General features: G+C 41.7%; 2 protein-coding genes across 2 annotated transcripts in view; one reads left to right on the top strand and one right to left on the bottom strand.

Moving 5' to 3' along the window:
- Positions 1 to 1,180: 1,180 nt before the first annotated feature.
- On the bottom strand, positions 1,181 to 3,138 carry LOC130402436 (inhibin beta E chain). Its single transcript, XM_056606593.1, has 2 exons — positions 2,560 to 3,138; positions 1,181 to 2,183 (listed from the first exon to the last, which is right to left on the bottom strand). Exons 1-2 carry the CDS (start codon positions 2,960 to 2,962, stop codon positions 1,390 to 1,392), a joined length of 1,197 nt encoding a protein of 398 aa, XP_056462568.1. The 5' UTR covers positions 2,963 to 3,138; the 3' UTR covers positions 1,181 to 1,389.
- Positions 3,139 to 5,416: 2,278 nt separating this feature from the next.
- Positions 5,417 to 17,361, top strand: part of LOC130401636 (R3H domain-containing protein 2) — a 42,594-nt gene continuing 30,649 nt past the window's right edge. Inside the window, exon 1 of the mRNA XM_056605540.1 lies at positions 5,417 to 6,424. The gene's annotated coding sequence lies outside the window, so the exon portion shown is untranslated. The remainder of the gene's footprint in view (positions 6,425 to 17,361) is intronic.

The following is a 17,361-nucleotide window of genomic DNA, read 5'->3' as shown; positions in this document are numbered from 1 at the left end:
GTTTGCTTGGTGGAACTTTAGAAGCGTATGACTTTAAAAAAGACTTTGGAAAATACAAATGCCGACGTGCCTGCCACACATGCCAAATGACCCATCTGTTTCGCAGACCTTCACATTACCTGGTTCTGAAGCAATCGCTGAATGTTTACTTGTGTGGCTGGGAAATAACCTTGAGTTCAGGCCATCGGAGCCTCAGTTGCCCAACGGGTTGCCTGAGCAAACAATACAGTGCAGATGCTGATTAGCTGCATTTCCCCAGCATGAAGCGCATGCATACAGCTCTCCGGGCAGATTCTAGATGTCAGATGCTTGACGCTTAGATGGTGAAATCTGACTTCACCAGCGACCCTCTCACCCTGCCTTCCATTATTCATAGATGATCACTTCAAACATCTCCTCAAATTGCTAACAGAATGCAATGAAAACAAAAAAGCATGTTCGACGCACAAAGCTTCTAAATGGAAGACTGTCATAGTTATGAATAAATCCAACATAAATACACTTGATCGGATTAAAAAATGTGTCCTTTTTCTTGGGACATATTTTTCTGCATATCAAATTGATGTGCAGAAGGAACAATTTAAGCTGAATAGGTGAATAACTATAATTGTTAAAAAAAAAAATGCAATCAATAACAACGTTGGCAATATCATCAACGTTATGTTGCTCTCCTTAATCGAAGTGTGCACGTTTTGTTTTGCAGGCAGCACAAGTAATAACACACGTGAAAGCATGGTTTGAAGGCTGTTTCCCTTAAGTAATCCTAGTAATTATTAAGGCACTATATCATACTTAATCTCTGAACAGAATCTCAGCAGCATATTGAATGATAAAAGTAACTGAACTACTTTTGCCATAAGAATGAGGACACAATATCAATCCCGTTTTTTTTGTGTCAATATGTTTTGGTCCAGATTTTCTAGAACCTCCTTAGTATTTGGCTGTTGGTTTTTTGATTTAGAAAAAAATATATTGCATTACATCAGAATAAGGTTAGTCATTTACCCCCATGATGGTTAAAAAATTGGGTACCTCTTACTGCATGTTTACTTATCCAAAAGTATATCAAACATTTGTTTGGATGACTTGCAGAATTGAATTGGCACCTACCTCTTAAGATGGCAATGTTTGTTATTAGTTGTTTGCAAAGCAAAACTCAACAAGGGTTGCTAGAAAAATAGAAATATTGTTGCGTGATGCTGAAGGAGCTCAAGGAGCCCTGTATATATATGTATATATAAATATTTATATACACATATGTCAATAATTGTTCTTTGTATGTGTTAGTATCTTTGTGAATGTCAATGGGAATTTCCCCAAACCCTTGTGTGATTACATTAACATCGACCACCGCCTCTGCCTCCAGCTACATCTCCGCCTCCCTTCCATCTATGTGCATCCGCAGGAATCCACGATCATGTCGGGGACGTCCATCTTCACGATGTTGTGCTGCGAGTTGAAGTACATCATGGAGAGCGGCCTGCGCTCGGTCGGCACGCAGCAGGACGTCACGGCCGTGTTGATGCCGTTGATCTTCAGCTGGCTGAACACCGTGGCGTGGAAGGAGGACGCGATGCCGGGGGACCCGGACAGATGCTGCGGACACTGGCCCATGCAGTAGTTCATGTGGTAGCCCTCTGGGGCGATGATCCAGTCCTGCCACTGGATGTCCTTGAACTTGATGTAGAAGTCCCTCTTGCAGCACACGGTGACGTCGTCGCCGCACCGGAGCGAACGCTTCCTCAGCGAGTGTTTGGACTGGTCGTCGTGCTGCCGCACCTTGGCCACAAGGAAGGGCTGGTGGTGGGGGTTGTCGCCAGAGCTGGAGGAGCTGGAGGAGCCCTGTAAGGAGCACAGATTCTCCCCGCCGTCCTCCCGGCAGCTGACCTCCAGGTGGAGGTGGCTGTGTTCGCGGTCCAGGAAGGCCTGCAGCGGGCGGGTGATGGTGAAGGTGTGCCAGTTGCTCTCCTGAATGTCCAGCGTCTTCTCGACAAGCAGAGTGCGGTTTGAGTCCCCGGGGAGGCCAGACAGGAAGACCTGGGCTCGTATACGGTGGGGGTCCAGGCCAGAGGAGCGGGCATATACCCACAGAGAGGACTGGAGCACCTGGATGTTTTGGCCGTGCTCCTGCAGGAACTGGAAGGTGAGGCCGAGGCTAGCGTTGGGCGCACTGCCTCTCTCCTCTGAAACAGAAACCACGTTGCATCAGTTAAAAGTGTAGAGTACATTTTTATTTGTTTTTTAGACAAAAAAATATGTGACAACTTTTATTTTCTTGTATGCCATAACGAAGGGAGAACTGGAAAAGTTAAAAACAATGTGTTTATTACAACAACAAAAAAAGTATATATCATGCAGAAAAAGTAGGCGCATTCAAAGAAATAAAGTAGGCTATAAACATATTGCTTGTTTGTATGGTATAAAAGTTCAATCTACATATGGTCATTGCTTGACCTTTTTTTTTTTTCCGCGGAAGCGTTATGACCATCAAAGTAACTTGAATGATCAGGCCTTTATTTCACCGTAAAAACGATGTCCCCGTTAAAATGTAACACTCACCTGTTTCTGCAAAGCTTACTATCTCGTAGCCATGATCTTTCGTGGGTATGGTGTTGCTGACGCGCCCCGCTTGGAGTTTGCGAAGCGCCGTTAAAAGCGCCACCCGAGGAATTGTATGAGTGATGTTTGGTCTCTCTTTAAGGTGCAATTTGCTCAAAATCTGTTGCTTCGCGACCTCGATCATCAGTCTGTCCTCCGCTTCTTTATCCAGTGCCGGCAAACCACAGGACACACACCCTGGGGAATCACCACCAGTCTTGACCTCAGCCCGGAGCCCCGTCAACATCAGAGAAGCAATCAATAACAACGTTGGCAATATCATCGACGTTATGTTGCTCTCCTTAATCGAAGTGCGCACGTTTTGTTTTGTAGGCAGCACAAGTAATAACACACGTGAAAGCATGGTTTGAAGGCGGTTTCCCTTAAGTAATCCTAGTCGAACTGGAAGAATATAACGTTTAGAGAGGTCTTGGTTGATGATGGTCCGGGTCCTTGTGGCCGAGTGGACAGGCTTGTTGAGAGAAAGAAAAAGTGACTCCTCATCTAATGATTGAAATATCTGGGGTAATCCACAAAAAACGTGTGACACGTTGGAGAGGCGCACCAATGAGCGCACTGAGGCATAGATCAAATTCTGGCATTGCATGTCTCAGCACCTCTCACGCAACAACACACACACACACACACACACACACACACACACACACACACACACACACACACACACACACACACACACACACACACACACACACACACACACACACACACACACACACACACACACACACACACACACACACACACAGAGTTCACTGGAAATGAAGGCATAGATCAAATTCTGGCATTGCATGTCTCAGCACCTCTCACGCAACAACACACACACACACACACACACACACACACACACACACACACACACACACACACACACACACACACACACACACACACACACACACACACACACACACACACACACACACACACACACACACACACACACACACACACACACACACAGAGTTCACTGGAAATGCTGAACCGTAGCTTTTACGCGCACACGATAGCCAACTGCATGTCTGCTGCGCAGTGGGCGCTTATGAAAAGATAAGTTTTAACCTCGCTGTATTCTGTCATAGGCCTATCTGACATTGTATGCGTTAAGCGTTCTTCAGCACAAACATTACACACTTTTCCCGATTTTGGACGGACAGTATGACAATTGCATTAAAGAGGAAACGCTGTGACGACTACGAAGTGTTACAGAGTTACTTCACTTATTTCAAATTCGACAGGAGCGAGTTCATAATGCAGCATACCCCCCGCATCTCATTGGGACGGCGGCTTGTCAGTAATTATAGTCTACTTGCCCAAAGTGCCCAAGGCCGTAACAACCTTTTCAGAAAGTTGTCTTAACATGTCGATTTAGAAGGCACCCAATCAAGTTGCTTTTTTTGTGTGCGTGTGTGTGTGTGTGCGTGTGTGTGCGTGTGTTTAAATTGAGTGCGTGTGCGTGCGTCATGTGAGTGTTTAAATTGAGTGCGTCTGCGTGCGTCATGTGAGTGTTTTCTTGTTTGTGCGTAATGCTTGTTTTTTTAATGTGTTTGGGTTCGTTCGAAGGCAAAATTGCAATTCAAATGTTTATATTAGCATTAAAAAAAAGTCCTTCATACATTGTGAACCTTGTGCGTTAGGTATCTGCGGTAGCGCAATCAGCCAGCTCATTCATGTCGGTAACGGTAGGTAATCCCTTCGTTGATCCTTGAATTCAATCTTACCCAAGCTTAAATGATCCACCTCTTCTCTCGACCCTACACGCCACCAGCATCTCGTTCTACTAATAAAACGTTGAACAAAATGTAACCAAAATGTATTACACCTTTACAAAAGGTAAATTGGCTTGATATCTACATAACCGTGACATGCACATATTTAAATTTACTAATGAAAAGAAGGGCTGGTAATAACAATGAACTACAAAATAGTAAAAAGTAACCTAATATATATTAATCTACAATATATACATATAAATATTAGATATACAAGGATAAGCAAACAAAGAGCAAAACAATAGTGTCTATATTAGTAACAGTGACATTATACTTATATTTGTCGGCCCCTATATATATTTCTTCCTTAAAGATAAGACAGTTGTGGTTGGAATGATTTCCAAATTATTCTCTCTTTTTTTCCCCGTTGGCAATATGTGTTTTGATGTCTTGATTGGCCACAAAATATAAAGCAACAGCTAAATGTAGTTTCCAACACAACGTTAGTGCCATAGGCCTACATGCTCACTTCTTTAGGAAGCTGGCTCGGCCTTTTCATGGTCTGCTTGGCATGTCAAGCAATGAATAGTTCCTATCAGTCACGGTTGGGGTCAAATAACAAAACGATTTAGGCCTACTTTAATTTCGGGTGGATCATTCACAATATGTCAAAATGAATTGCCGTTTTCTTATTATTTCTCTCTCTCTCTCTCTCTCTCTCTCTCTCTCTCTCTCTCTCTCTCTCTCTCTCTCTCTCTCTCTCTCTCTCTCTCTCACTCACACACACAAGCTCACACACACAAACACACACACGCACCCCCCCACACACACACGCACACGCACACGCACACACACACACACACACACACACACACACACACACACACACACACACACACACACACACACACACATTAAAACAATGAATGTGGATCGGCCTTGATGGATGCCGATCCTGCACTGATAGCAGGCCACAAGACGAGTCAGTTACATTTAGGAATATCGCGGAACTAGCCTGCCGACACGCGGTACGTATTTGTAAGTACAGGAAGAGCGTGGAAATCAATAACAGTTGGCTACTCAACCATAAGCAGATGCAGACAGTTGGCCCATTTCAGCTCTGGGTCGATGTTTGAAATGCAGTTCCTACATGAGACCAAGAACGAATAAAAGGCACTTTTCTTTATCCGTATTATCAGACATCCTTTAAACGATCCTACAACGATGAAAAGGCAAATGAATGAGATTTATAGATGATCACGCTGTCCTTTCCGTTGTTTCCTCTTATTTCCTCTAGTGCTCCTTTTACGTTTTGGTGTTTCGGATGTATACAAGTTAACTTAAAGGAATATGCCAGTAGCCTACCACAAACACTGTAAAAAGTGCTCTTGACTGTGGCACAGTGGCCGCAGCTCATAGGTGAATACCGTTTTGTTTATTTTTTGTTCTCTTATTTGATGAATGCATTATTTCCCAAAAGTAATCGTCTGGTTATTTCCAAACACTGACAGACCGGGGTTTGACATGAGTGTGGGGCGCCCTGGTCGGCAGTTTAAGTCACCCGGCGGCCTATCACTTCTATCCGTCTCGCGCGGCGCAGTTGTGACAGTGCGGGTCGCAGCAAACCAAGTGAAGCTAGCAACACCATTATTAGCATCGGTGAGTCTTCTGGAGATGAGCCTATATAGCTTAGCCCACCCCATAGCTAGCGCCTCATATTGGGACATGTCAGTGCCTGGTTAGTTTAGGGTAATGGCCAACCTCAGTGTTAATATTTGATATTTAGTTTGGGAGGCAGCTGACCTTTTGGTGACATTATTGTTGTCTGTTGACGAAACGATATAACGTGAACGTCTACTGGGCTAATGCACTAGTGCTAGCTGGCTATTTCGCTAGGTCGGTGGGAAGGTAACTAGGTGGCTAATTATACTTGCTGGAGAAAGCAAGCTAATACCATGAGCTATCATTAGCTATTGTTACCCAGTGTTTCAGTAGCCTAGCCTCGGCACCGACAACACCACCTGTGCTCAGCAGACAGATCGTGAAGAACTGGACAATCCATATCGGACTCATTGAATACAACCCCTCTTGCGGTGAGCCTAACCTTGTTAATGACTCAATTAGTTATGTTATATAAAACCCATAACAAGCGACTTTCAGCACCAATAACACCAGTAAACGTTGTATTGCATTGGGTGACAGTCCTTATGGAGAGCGGTCACGATATCCCCGGAGTGAATATAGCGTTGATGCTTAGACGTTGTTGGTCGTTCATCCTTATCTGCACCAAACCCTTACTGCCAACGAACTGTTGATTCCTAATGATACTCAAATCGTGCATAAAGTCGGTGCAGTAATGATCGGATGGATAGCATTATATAACCCATTACAGTATCCCTGCAGATTAATTAACTATAAGGCTTCGTCTTGATTGGTTGAATTAAAATGTAAACAAACGGAAAATACTTAGGATGAGCTTTGGATGCATGAGACCATATCGGAATCTGTTCTATTTATTCTAAAAGTTATATTAACTTCAGTACTAGAATTATTTAATATTACCCGTGTTCAATGTACTGTATATTCCATTCAGCATTTTGGGGGATTCGCTAGAAATGTGCATGTGCTTCTGGTTAGATCCATTAGTAAATATTTTTTGTAAATGGTTCATTCATAATATTTGGACCAGCTGAAATAGCAACATATGCTAGTTTTTTATTCCTTATTAAACTTATTTCGACACTATGCCTGATTCTGCTGTAGTGACCATCCGTTCATTTGTTTGTTGGAGTCAACACTTTGTGACCAGAAACACATGCTTTATATATTTTGCTATATTCTAAGAGGTAATTATTCCGATTTGGACGTCGAGCCTTGACAAATAAGTATTGGTTCTTGGATTATTTCAGATGAATACAAAAATGTATAGAAAAACATGGCATTGTCATTGCCTTGTATTCTGATAGTGGGGACGTATTTATATATCCCACTATCAAATCACTATCACTATCAAATCACCTTTTTCCTATTCCAATTAAATGTAACAGTTTACAGTACGCTTGGTGCTACTTTGCAATTCCCTTCTATTAAACCATTGAGCAATAAGAATGTAGAATATATAGCAGGATTTGAGGCGGTGTATCAGTGAACCACCAGTCTGCTGTTGCTAAGGCTAGAAACAAGGAAGATGATGGAGCCCGTCTGCTGTACTACGCCTCATTTCCTGCCCCTTGCTCATTTTGGTCCTGACGATCTAGCATCATATTATTATCTGTTAAACTCTAACATCAACCGAAATGCAAAAATATAAGACAGCATTTCGGGTGATCAAATTTCTGATGTCATTTTTCTTTGGTCGTAATTTAATGTGCGTGTTGAAGTTAACTTATTTGTTCGATGTATGAATTAAGCGTACACAGATTGCCTGAAGTCTTACTCCTTACATCAACTATTAATGCAGATAAGAATTCTAAATGTGGATTGAAACTACTATTAAAAACTAAAGGGTATATACAATGCAGGTTGTTTAATCATGCATTGGTTCTTTGGTTTGACATTACCCGTTTGTTACTTTGAAGAGGTATCCATATCGCCTTCTGTGTCTGAATATCTGTTTGCAGCAGCAGAGTGCCTTTTTCTAGAGATTTGAAGAGCTATTTATAGATCTCTGCCAGAGCAGCAAGCATGGTGCTGTTGCTGCTGCTCCTCGCTCCCTTCTCTTTCACACTCCTGCTTCTTTTTCTCCCTGCTCCTCTCGCATCCTTCCGAGTCTAGTTGTGTTTCTGTACCCATTTCATTCCCATGTTTCTTGATTTCTTTCTCTGCTTCACTCTTTTCTCTTCCCTCTTCATCATGACCTCCCTCCATCCTTGTTTCCATCCCCATATTCCTCAACTCGGTCTACTTGATGTTAATTATTTATCAGAGCGGAATGGTAACTGGTTTTGTGGTTCCAAGTCTGGCTTTGATGAGGCTTGGCTTCCTGATTGACCTTACACTATAGACCTAACTCTGCTGCAGAGTTTATGCGTTTTGGCATGATACTCCAACTCAATTCATCCATTAAGTCTCACTGCACACAGTGTGGCTTGTAGCCTAATAGCGAAACAAACAGTTTTTCTAAATGTTACACACGCACGCACGCACGCGCACGCGTATATTGGTCAGTAAGTTAACATTTTGTTACAATAACAATCACTGGACGGCGTCTGATGATGCTTCTCGAATATAAATATGTCCCTTGTTACAAGACCCAAATACACCTTGACATGATGTGAGGCTATCAAGTGAGATCATTCAATGTTAATTGCAATTCGTATTTTGGTTCAGTGTTTGGTACCTACCTTTGTGCAAATCAAGCATTATACATTCTCATGCAAACACCAAGCTTTCTGAGCACAATGATTGGATGCTGAACTGACGTATCTTGTAAGATAAAACCTCTTCTGTTCATGTTTGTGAACAACAGTAGGTTTGTGTCTACTAACGAAAAACCTCAAATAGCTTCTGGCAAATCCAGGATGGCCCATAATGTCTTTGTGGGAAGAGGCATTGATTTATTTGATACAAATAGTTCAAGAGGGAAATTGAGCATGCCTGGATGTTTCTATTTTCCTTGTCACTGGCCTTCAATATGTAGCAGTAGTGTATTTCTAGCTGTTGAACAATGCACCGTTAATCCTGGTTAATTAAGGGAAACAACCTTTACTCTGTTTGGTCCGACGTCCCACAAGCAATGCTGTCTTTCTGATGTCCCTGGTAAAGCCCTGTTTGATGAACTTTTCACCGCCTCTCTGGCATTGGACTACACAGTGGGACTTGAGGGAAGAGAGATAGAAATGTACTCAAGGGGGGGTATTTTATACCATTCAATTATATAGATAGCTTGTCTCCTCCCTCTGCTTTATTTGACTGTAGAAGTGTTGATTCGTTGACATGAGCAGAACGATTAAACTACTACAGCTCCAAATTTGGATGGATAGTGTAGAAAAAGGAGGGTCTGCAAACAGGTGCTTTTGTGTTTATTGCTCCGGTAGATGTCCAGATGTGTGCACATAAAGCAGCATTAAATACTGGTCATAAATATGCCATCTGGTTCATTGTTGTGCTACGAAGACTTGCATGCAGGCGGATACAAGTAGGTCCATAGCTGGGCTTTCTTGGTGGCATTAGGATGGTCATCGCAATTATATTGTTTTAAGAGAGGAGAGAGCGAGAGGGAGGAAGCTGGAGTGCTAGAGAGCAAACACGACCTGGAGACGAAGAGACATCTCAACAGGGAGGGTTGGAGTGGAAGGGAGCGGTGAGCAGTGCGTATCACAGTAAGCAACACAGAGGGAGAAGAGAGAGTGCGTTAGCTAGCTAGTGAGCAAAGCTTTCTAATTCCCTCTCGTAAGCGTGCCTCATTCAGAAAAAAAACCCGGATACGATGAAAAGATAGGTTTCAATGCAGATTCTGTAAAAGACACGTCTGGTAGTGGTGGTCACAGTCGAGATGGGATCAGACCAAGCGCAAGGTGGAAACAAAGAAGAGTAACGAAGAGAAGTGAGCCAGCTTCCCAGCTGAAATGTGTTGCCGCGGGAAACGCAATGTTCTACTCCAGCGTTTAAGACCAAACTAATCGTCATTTTGCAAACCTGCAGTCACTGTTTCTGTTATCTCTTTTGCTTTTTTAATGTGCTATTGTCCGTAAAACCCTTTTAACCTTCAGGACTGGGAACCCAGCGTGCCCAGTTAACAATTCAAGTAAGTTTCTTCTGTGTTTTTACTTCTATTGCTGTGTGTGCATTAGTGAGTATTGGTAATATGCAGCCGAGTAGGGTAGGATTTGAGTTACTAATGCTTCCCTCAACTCTTAGGAGTGTGTGTTTTTGACCTGCTGCCATTGTCATCATTAAAATTGCCTTTTTACCTTTTCCCCCTCCATTAGTTGATGATGCTCCCAAGACAAAATTTGGGAGCACGATTTTGGGCATATTTTCTGCAATCTCCCATTAAATAAGCACATTATATTGAGAAAGCACTATTCAAATGATGAGGTTTATCAGGCTCTACTTGGAGTAGGTGATCATAAGAATCGGTTAAAGCGCAACACATATATTATATGTATTTATAGGCAAACTCCTTAATGTGTATACCTTTTCCATTTTAGTCAATGGTACAGGGCAGCAACAGCGTGCAGCGGTGTTTGGACTGGTCCTGAAGGCATTCTATTAGTGGCAGCTGTTCCCTGATGTCTTTGTAGGGTTGTACTGTGCAGTGTCTCACACATGCACAAATGAACATACTACACATACAGAGTGCAGTGAGGCCAGTACTGAGGTTACGAGGGATTCCCTGCTCCTGTGTCCTCCTCAAAGTGTGTGTGTGTGTGTGTGTGTGTGTGTGTGTGTGTGTGTGTGTGTGTGTGTGTGTGTGTGTGTGTGTGTGTGTGTGTGTGTGTGTGTGTGTGTGTGTGTGTGTGTGTGTGTGTGTGTGTGTGTGTGTGTGTTATGGGGGAGCTCACTTCAACCTTGTCTTACATAGGAGGGGGAGGGACTATGCTTACTATATTGGTTTTGCCTACAGATTACATGCAGTAAGGCTTGTTGTTGCTGCACACGGATACGCTAAAGACTTGTCACAGAGACGCAGATGATTCATAAAAAGGGCGGGAATGCATTATTCATAAAATGGAGGAAGTTACCTAACATTCAATGGTGCTGTGCATTATTAGCGATGATGTGCCATTAATCCTTACCCAAACCCACGTTTTAGACAATAATGTGTGCCAACATATGGAAAGAGAAGGAAAAGGAGACCGCAGCAGCAGCAGCAGCAGCAGCAGCAGCAGCAGAGTCCTCCTTTAATACAAAATCTTGCTGCTATTAATAGTAAACGCTCCTCTTGTCTTTAGTGCTGGTTTAGCTTTAGAGAACTCGTATACGATTCTAGTATATGTCTTATTTTTTCAAACTATATGAAATATTTAGAGCACAAATTATTTGTTCTAATTTAAGTATTTGGACATGCGCTAAAGTGTTGACTGCACACAGAAAAAAATCTGCTTTTGACCCGTTTATCTAGTAAAAAAAAAATACAAATTCATTTGTGAGTTAACCACAAATAACTTTATTTCCCTGTCAACTATTATCTTGTTGTAAGGTTGATTTCAGCATATCCTTTCTCATCGCCTGGCAAATAGTTCATGTCTTAATGTACACACATTAGGAGTCAAACTTTAGCATTTGGGCAATGGGGTTCAAAGTAAATGTTCCACTGCACATATTATTTATTACTTAAAAATCTTTGTGAATATTAGGAGGAAAAAATAATATAAAAAAATAATATATACAATGCTTGGATGCCAATCATTGCAGTCAAAACATTACCCCAATGGATTCTTATTGTGTTGAAAGCTGAAGTCCTAACATGTATCCTTGTTCTGCTGCATCATTAGCATATTGAGGACTAGTGCTCAAATACGGCCTTTTGCACTTGGAAATCCAAACAATGGATAAAGATCACAGAAACACCCAAACTAGATAGTCAAACTCCATTTCGGCTTGGACTGCTTAAAAATTCCTCCCTTATATCCCCAAGCCTACACACTTGGCCACTCAGTCCCCTGAGAGACTGAGGCTAGGATGACTGATGTGGCCGAAGCATCCTACTTAAATCCCTCCTCTCACCCATGGTGCTTGCTGTGAACACACCTCTGTCGATTTGGCCATGTGTGTTTTGATGTTTGTTTGGTTGTTTTTTTTGGTAACTGGTTCCCAGGTACTGCATCCTCAGAAAGCCACCCTCTTGCATAACAATTATCCGTCCGTGGGAAAAGCGACCGAACAGGGAATGGGAGTAAGCTACTTGATGAGAGGCGTTGCGGAAAATCAATAGCTACCCCCAGATCAGCTGCTGCCGTAATTGACATTGAAGTCAGCAGGTTCACACTCCTTTTCAAACTCAACTTTAGATGAACATGCAAAAGTGGATTGTCAGAGAATTATCAATGATGTGTATGCTTTGATTATTTCAGGCTGCTTCCATACTTTCACCTTTTTTTTTATCTCTGGCACTCTTGAGTTGTTTTAGTATTTTTCTTGATTTTCTTTAAAGCCATAGAAATAATAAGAACCTTTTACTTTACCTGTCTAGCTAATGGATACGGACAAGGAGCACTGATAACTGATTTCTTCTGAAGCAAACAATTTCCTTATCAATTCACTGCGTACCACATTGAATAAATGGCTTTTGGGAGAATCAATGCTTAAACTTGCTTTAGGTAACAATTAAGAACTATTATTTGGACACAATTTGTTAGAAATGCCATTGTCAGATATTAGTGAGTAAAATGCTCTGTGAGAATATGTTTCTAGTTGAGTTTGCCTGGCTATGCATGAGACAAATACAATTACATTAACTAAAGATTACCTGTTTAACCACTCGCGGCTCTTTTCTGTGAAATCAGGGTTAACCCAATTTGCAGGCCAAATGGGTTCCCTGAACCAATCAAATGCGGGCATTTGCCATTATAATAGTGCTGCAACAGGTGCGTGAATGAAACCTTTCTCGATAGCTGAGAAACATCAGGAGGCATGGAGCATAGCTCTCTTCTGCTCTCTTCTCTCTTTGCGATTCTCCAATCTTACCTACGGCAGCTTTTAGGGAGAGAGAAAATGGGTGGCATTTGAACACCTGAAGGTGGTGAAGGGCAAGGCAAGGTAGATACTGTTAGGGGAATGCTTAATGCACCCTGACGTTTACTGGTGTGGGCGGTTCCCTATAGAGAAGAGCTAAGGATGGATGGAGAGGAGAGTGTACATAAGGAAAGCAGGTACCAATCTGGGGATGGTTCTGGTGGCAGATGGTGGAGGGCAGTGAGAAGCGGACCTGTCGCCACAGCTAGGTCACCTACGTGATCAAGCTCCAGTTTTGTGTTCAAAAATGCTGTTCATTCAGCTACAACAACAAATATAAAAAAAATACAATATTCCTCATTATTATGATGGTGGTGATGATGCAATAAAAATACCTTGCATGATCCAGTGCCCATCACTTATCCAAATGGTGTCTAAACATGATGTTATCTAGAAGGAAGACAATGGCCACTGCAAGCTCAGCCAGCGTCTGCCGCCGTAATTGCCTCCGTAATTGTGTACTTTACCATTCCTGGAGCATTCAATAATTCTCTATATCTGCCTTGGACCTGGCTTACCATGTTTTGTCGCTTTATCGTGTCATGCTGTGTTTCTTGAGAGAAAGCTATGACCTCAAATGTGATGCTGACTGGAAGATTGATAGAGAACCTGACCTGTTGTGATGGCTTGATAACGGTTTGATCGGCTAGATGGCCGGCTGATTACCGTCCCGCCTTCTGGCCTTTTTCGAGTGGACACGCTGAGGGGTGACAAAGACTGCACTGACTCCTGGCCCAGCAGGGGCAGCCGGTCGGGTTGATTGGCTGGATGCCTGAATTCCAGGCTTGTTGGCTGGTTGGCTACCCTCACAGTCCCTCTTAAGAGGCCCTTGCACAACCACCACCACTGTTTTGACTTTGCAGTGAGGCAGATTTCACAAAGGGTGTCTGAGTTCTAGTTTGGCAGCTCATCAATGACATTTGATGGACTAGGTCCATCAAATGTCTGCACTAGGTGCATATGCAGAGCAAGAGCAGTGTGGTCTCTCTGCTAATACGATATTTGGCTCCAGAAAAGGCTCTGTAAAGGGGAAAATCCACAAACACGTTTCATAGAATTTTCGTAACAAACATTAAGGGCAGAGTGAAGTAGTGGGTTTGCCATGCCTTTTGTAGTTTAATTTATATAGAGTGCAAGTACATTTCTTTAGGAATTTTCCAGTTAATATTATGGTGTGTGTGGGAATGCAATTTGGTCTCATAGGGAAACTTTCCTGTGCTACCTTCATTGATGTCTCTAGTTGCCCATCATTTCTAGCAACATTTAGGGATGTGCCAAACATTTTATGTCTAAATATTGCAGCTATCAATGCATGATGGTATCCTGTAAAGAGTGTGGATTTGTTTGTAAGAATATAATGCTTATTAAGCCTATCTACTGTACATAGCATAATAATTTTAGTAAACAATCGTATAGTCTTAAAAAGACACATATAGGGTATCAAGTATTTCAGAATGGGATTAAACTATATGTCAATCACTGAAGACCGCATTGATCTATCATCTGCTTTATTTTATAATAACGGTACAGCCATAATTTCTTTAACAGCCCTTTTAAAAATGCATCACATTTTCAACTTCCACATTTGAACAGTAATTGATGTGGCTGCTAGCATTGCTGAAGTCTCTTATTGACTCTGAATTATTTAGGCTTGCATGTTCGGCTTGTTGTTTTTAAATGATCTGTCAGCAGAGTTTTTCAAAGTGTGACTGGTAATCTTCTCAGTCACTGATTGTTAGGTTTTTGGTCTCATGCCTTGATCACAACCTTTCCTATTGACGGGAAACCAAGTTGAGAACCCCTCACCTTGCACAGAGTACCTGTGCACCTGCAATCTGAAATCTGCTTTAACTGTAGAGAGAATATGTGAATATAAAGACACCTATATACTTACTTATAGAAAGATAAAACACTGGCTAGCCGAGCTGTAAGGTAGCCTTGTCATTTATTTAGGTCCAGGGTCTTGTCACTGGCCACAGGGAATGAAAGGAGAAGAAGCTAGCAGATTGAGCTAGGAAAACGAAAAGAAGGATGCTTGAGTGCTGATGGTTTATCCCGCTATTTGTTTCACCATTTTCTTTCAAGGTGGATTCTGAGTGCAGACACTCATGATCACAGAGTGAGTACAGGAGAGCGATTGGGGACATTTGAGCAATACCAGCTCTGATATACGCTTCAGTGGTGTTATTGGTGTTGCATCCCTTGGGATAGGGCTCCTGCTTGCAGGGCTGGGTGAGACCTTTCAGGAAAGCCCCAGCGACGGAGCTGTTGACTGCTCCTCTGCCCTGCTGGCCAGGGCTATTCGTATTATTACATTACCCTATAGGGACGGGTTATCCAGAAAATGCCTTACTGCACCCATTACTATGTGACAAAGTACATGGCCGAAGAGACCCAGAGTGAAAGCTCTATGGTTGCTTATTATCAAAGAGGAATGCGGTGATGGCTCTCTTGACGTATTATGGTTGAATTTTAGATTCATTAGAAGTGCAGAATATACCGGTAAATACTATTTCATTCTGTCCTCCTATTTTGCAGGAAAACGTTGAAACAAAAGAGATAATTCATATTGAAAGAGTTTATGTTACCACTGGATGCAGATTTTTTTAATTACAATATTGACCCAAATTTTAAATGACCTAATTAATAAGATGACTCCCGCCCCCCCCCCCCCCCCCCCCATTTTTCAAGTCTCATTTAGGAAATAAATAAATAAATTGTGTTTGAAAATAATGATATTTACAAACCCATTTAATACCAGGTAGGCTGTTGTTTTTAACTAACACTGTGACTCAAGCTAGGTCAACTTATGTTTGAACCAGTGTGGGAACTTTAAAATGGGTTCACGTCTAGTGGGCGTGGGCACCGGAACGCCCTAATTATACACTCTCCCATGTGAGCAAGCTTTTAGGTTTATTGAAATGAAAGCGAAGCTGTCACTCTGCCTAGTGATAGGTGTTAGGTTTATTATATGGCAATAATGTATGCCAGGTTTCTGTCCTCAGTCCCCATATGTCAGTGAGGATGGAGCCGTGACTTTCCATCAGCCAAGACGTTTCATTGGAGGCCCGTCTTCTTCTTTTTTCTGGGTACTCAAGCTGTTTACGGCGGGGTACACTTCAAGCAGACCTTCCTGTTAGTCATGGCTTCCATCGGGCAGAGCAGAACGCAAAGCAGACGTCCGTAACCTGTGTGAGAATTACTTGTATTGTCACGTGCCCATGAAAACAGTTAACATTTGCCACTGCCATTGGTGAATGTCTTCATATTTACAGATAGCAGTCAAAAGTAGTGATGCACGATTAATCGAATCCTAATCGCGATATCAGCCTTTGCGATTGTATAACTGCAAAAGGCTGCGATTTAGTAAAAAAAAAATTTTTTGTACAATTTTTTTTTTTAAATATGTATTTTCCTATTTTTTATATATTTTTTATTTAGTTGTACTATTGAGAAAACGTTTGCAAAGCAGAAATGCCTTTTACTTTTTTTTTTTTTTTTTTTGTTCTGTAAAATATTGTTACTTTATGTATTTTTTATGCTAGTTTAAGTTTGTATGTTTGAGTTGAGAAAGTAACATTTTAAAATAATCAGTAATCTGGGTGCATTTTCCTTGATAACCAAGCATGTAGACTCATGACACCATTTGTTTATTATATCGCAATCGCAAATCGCAATATTGTTCACAATAATCGCGGTATTACTTTTTCACCAAATCGTGCAGCACTAGTCAAAAGGCAGATATCAGCCGATACCGATTAATCGGTGCATCCCTGCTCCCATTGCATTTACAATCGCAGAACTGTTTCTTGATGACAGTGTAAATATTAAGTTGTGTGGTCAGGGTGTAGGTTCCCCTTAGATAAATAAAAACTGCACTGTCTACCTGTGCAGTTTTAACTAAAAATAAACTATTTATAGTTTATTTTAACACTTAGAGAAACAAAAATGCAATTATGTATTCAACAGAAAGCTACGCAAAACTATAAGAATATATATATTTTGCATAAGGAATCAGGAATTTGACTGCACTGTTATGTTTTGTAATACCTTGATGTATGTTACAGAATAATTCTAGTGTGCTAGATGAGCCCACCATACACACACACGCATGCACGCGACTAAGACCTGAGTCTGATAATGTCCTAAGATTTAAACCATGCCGACCAGGGAGTCGCTTGTTTCTAGACATGGATGCGCCTATGATCATAATCGACCAATAAATCCTCTAAATGGCTGATCAGTAGGTATGTGTATATCCTTTCAAGCATCATTTCATATGCATTAGTGAAAGTCAAGTCAATTTTATCTTTATATCCCTTAATCAGTTTCAATCTGAAAAGGCCTAACC

The sequence above is a fragment of the Gadus chalcogrammus genome, chromosome 13 (assembly GCF_026213295.1).
Source record: "Gadus chalcogrammus isolate NIFS_2021 chromosome 13, NIFS_Gcha_1.0, whole genome shotgun sequence".
Classification (NCBI taxonomy): domain Eukaryota; kingdom Metazoa; phylum Chordata; class Actinopteri; order Gadiformes; family Gadidae; genus Gadus; species Gadus chalcogrammus.
The sequence above is the reverse complement of the archived record's forward strand: the minus strand, read 5'-3'. Positions and strand labels throughout refer to the sequence as shown.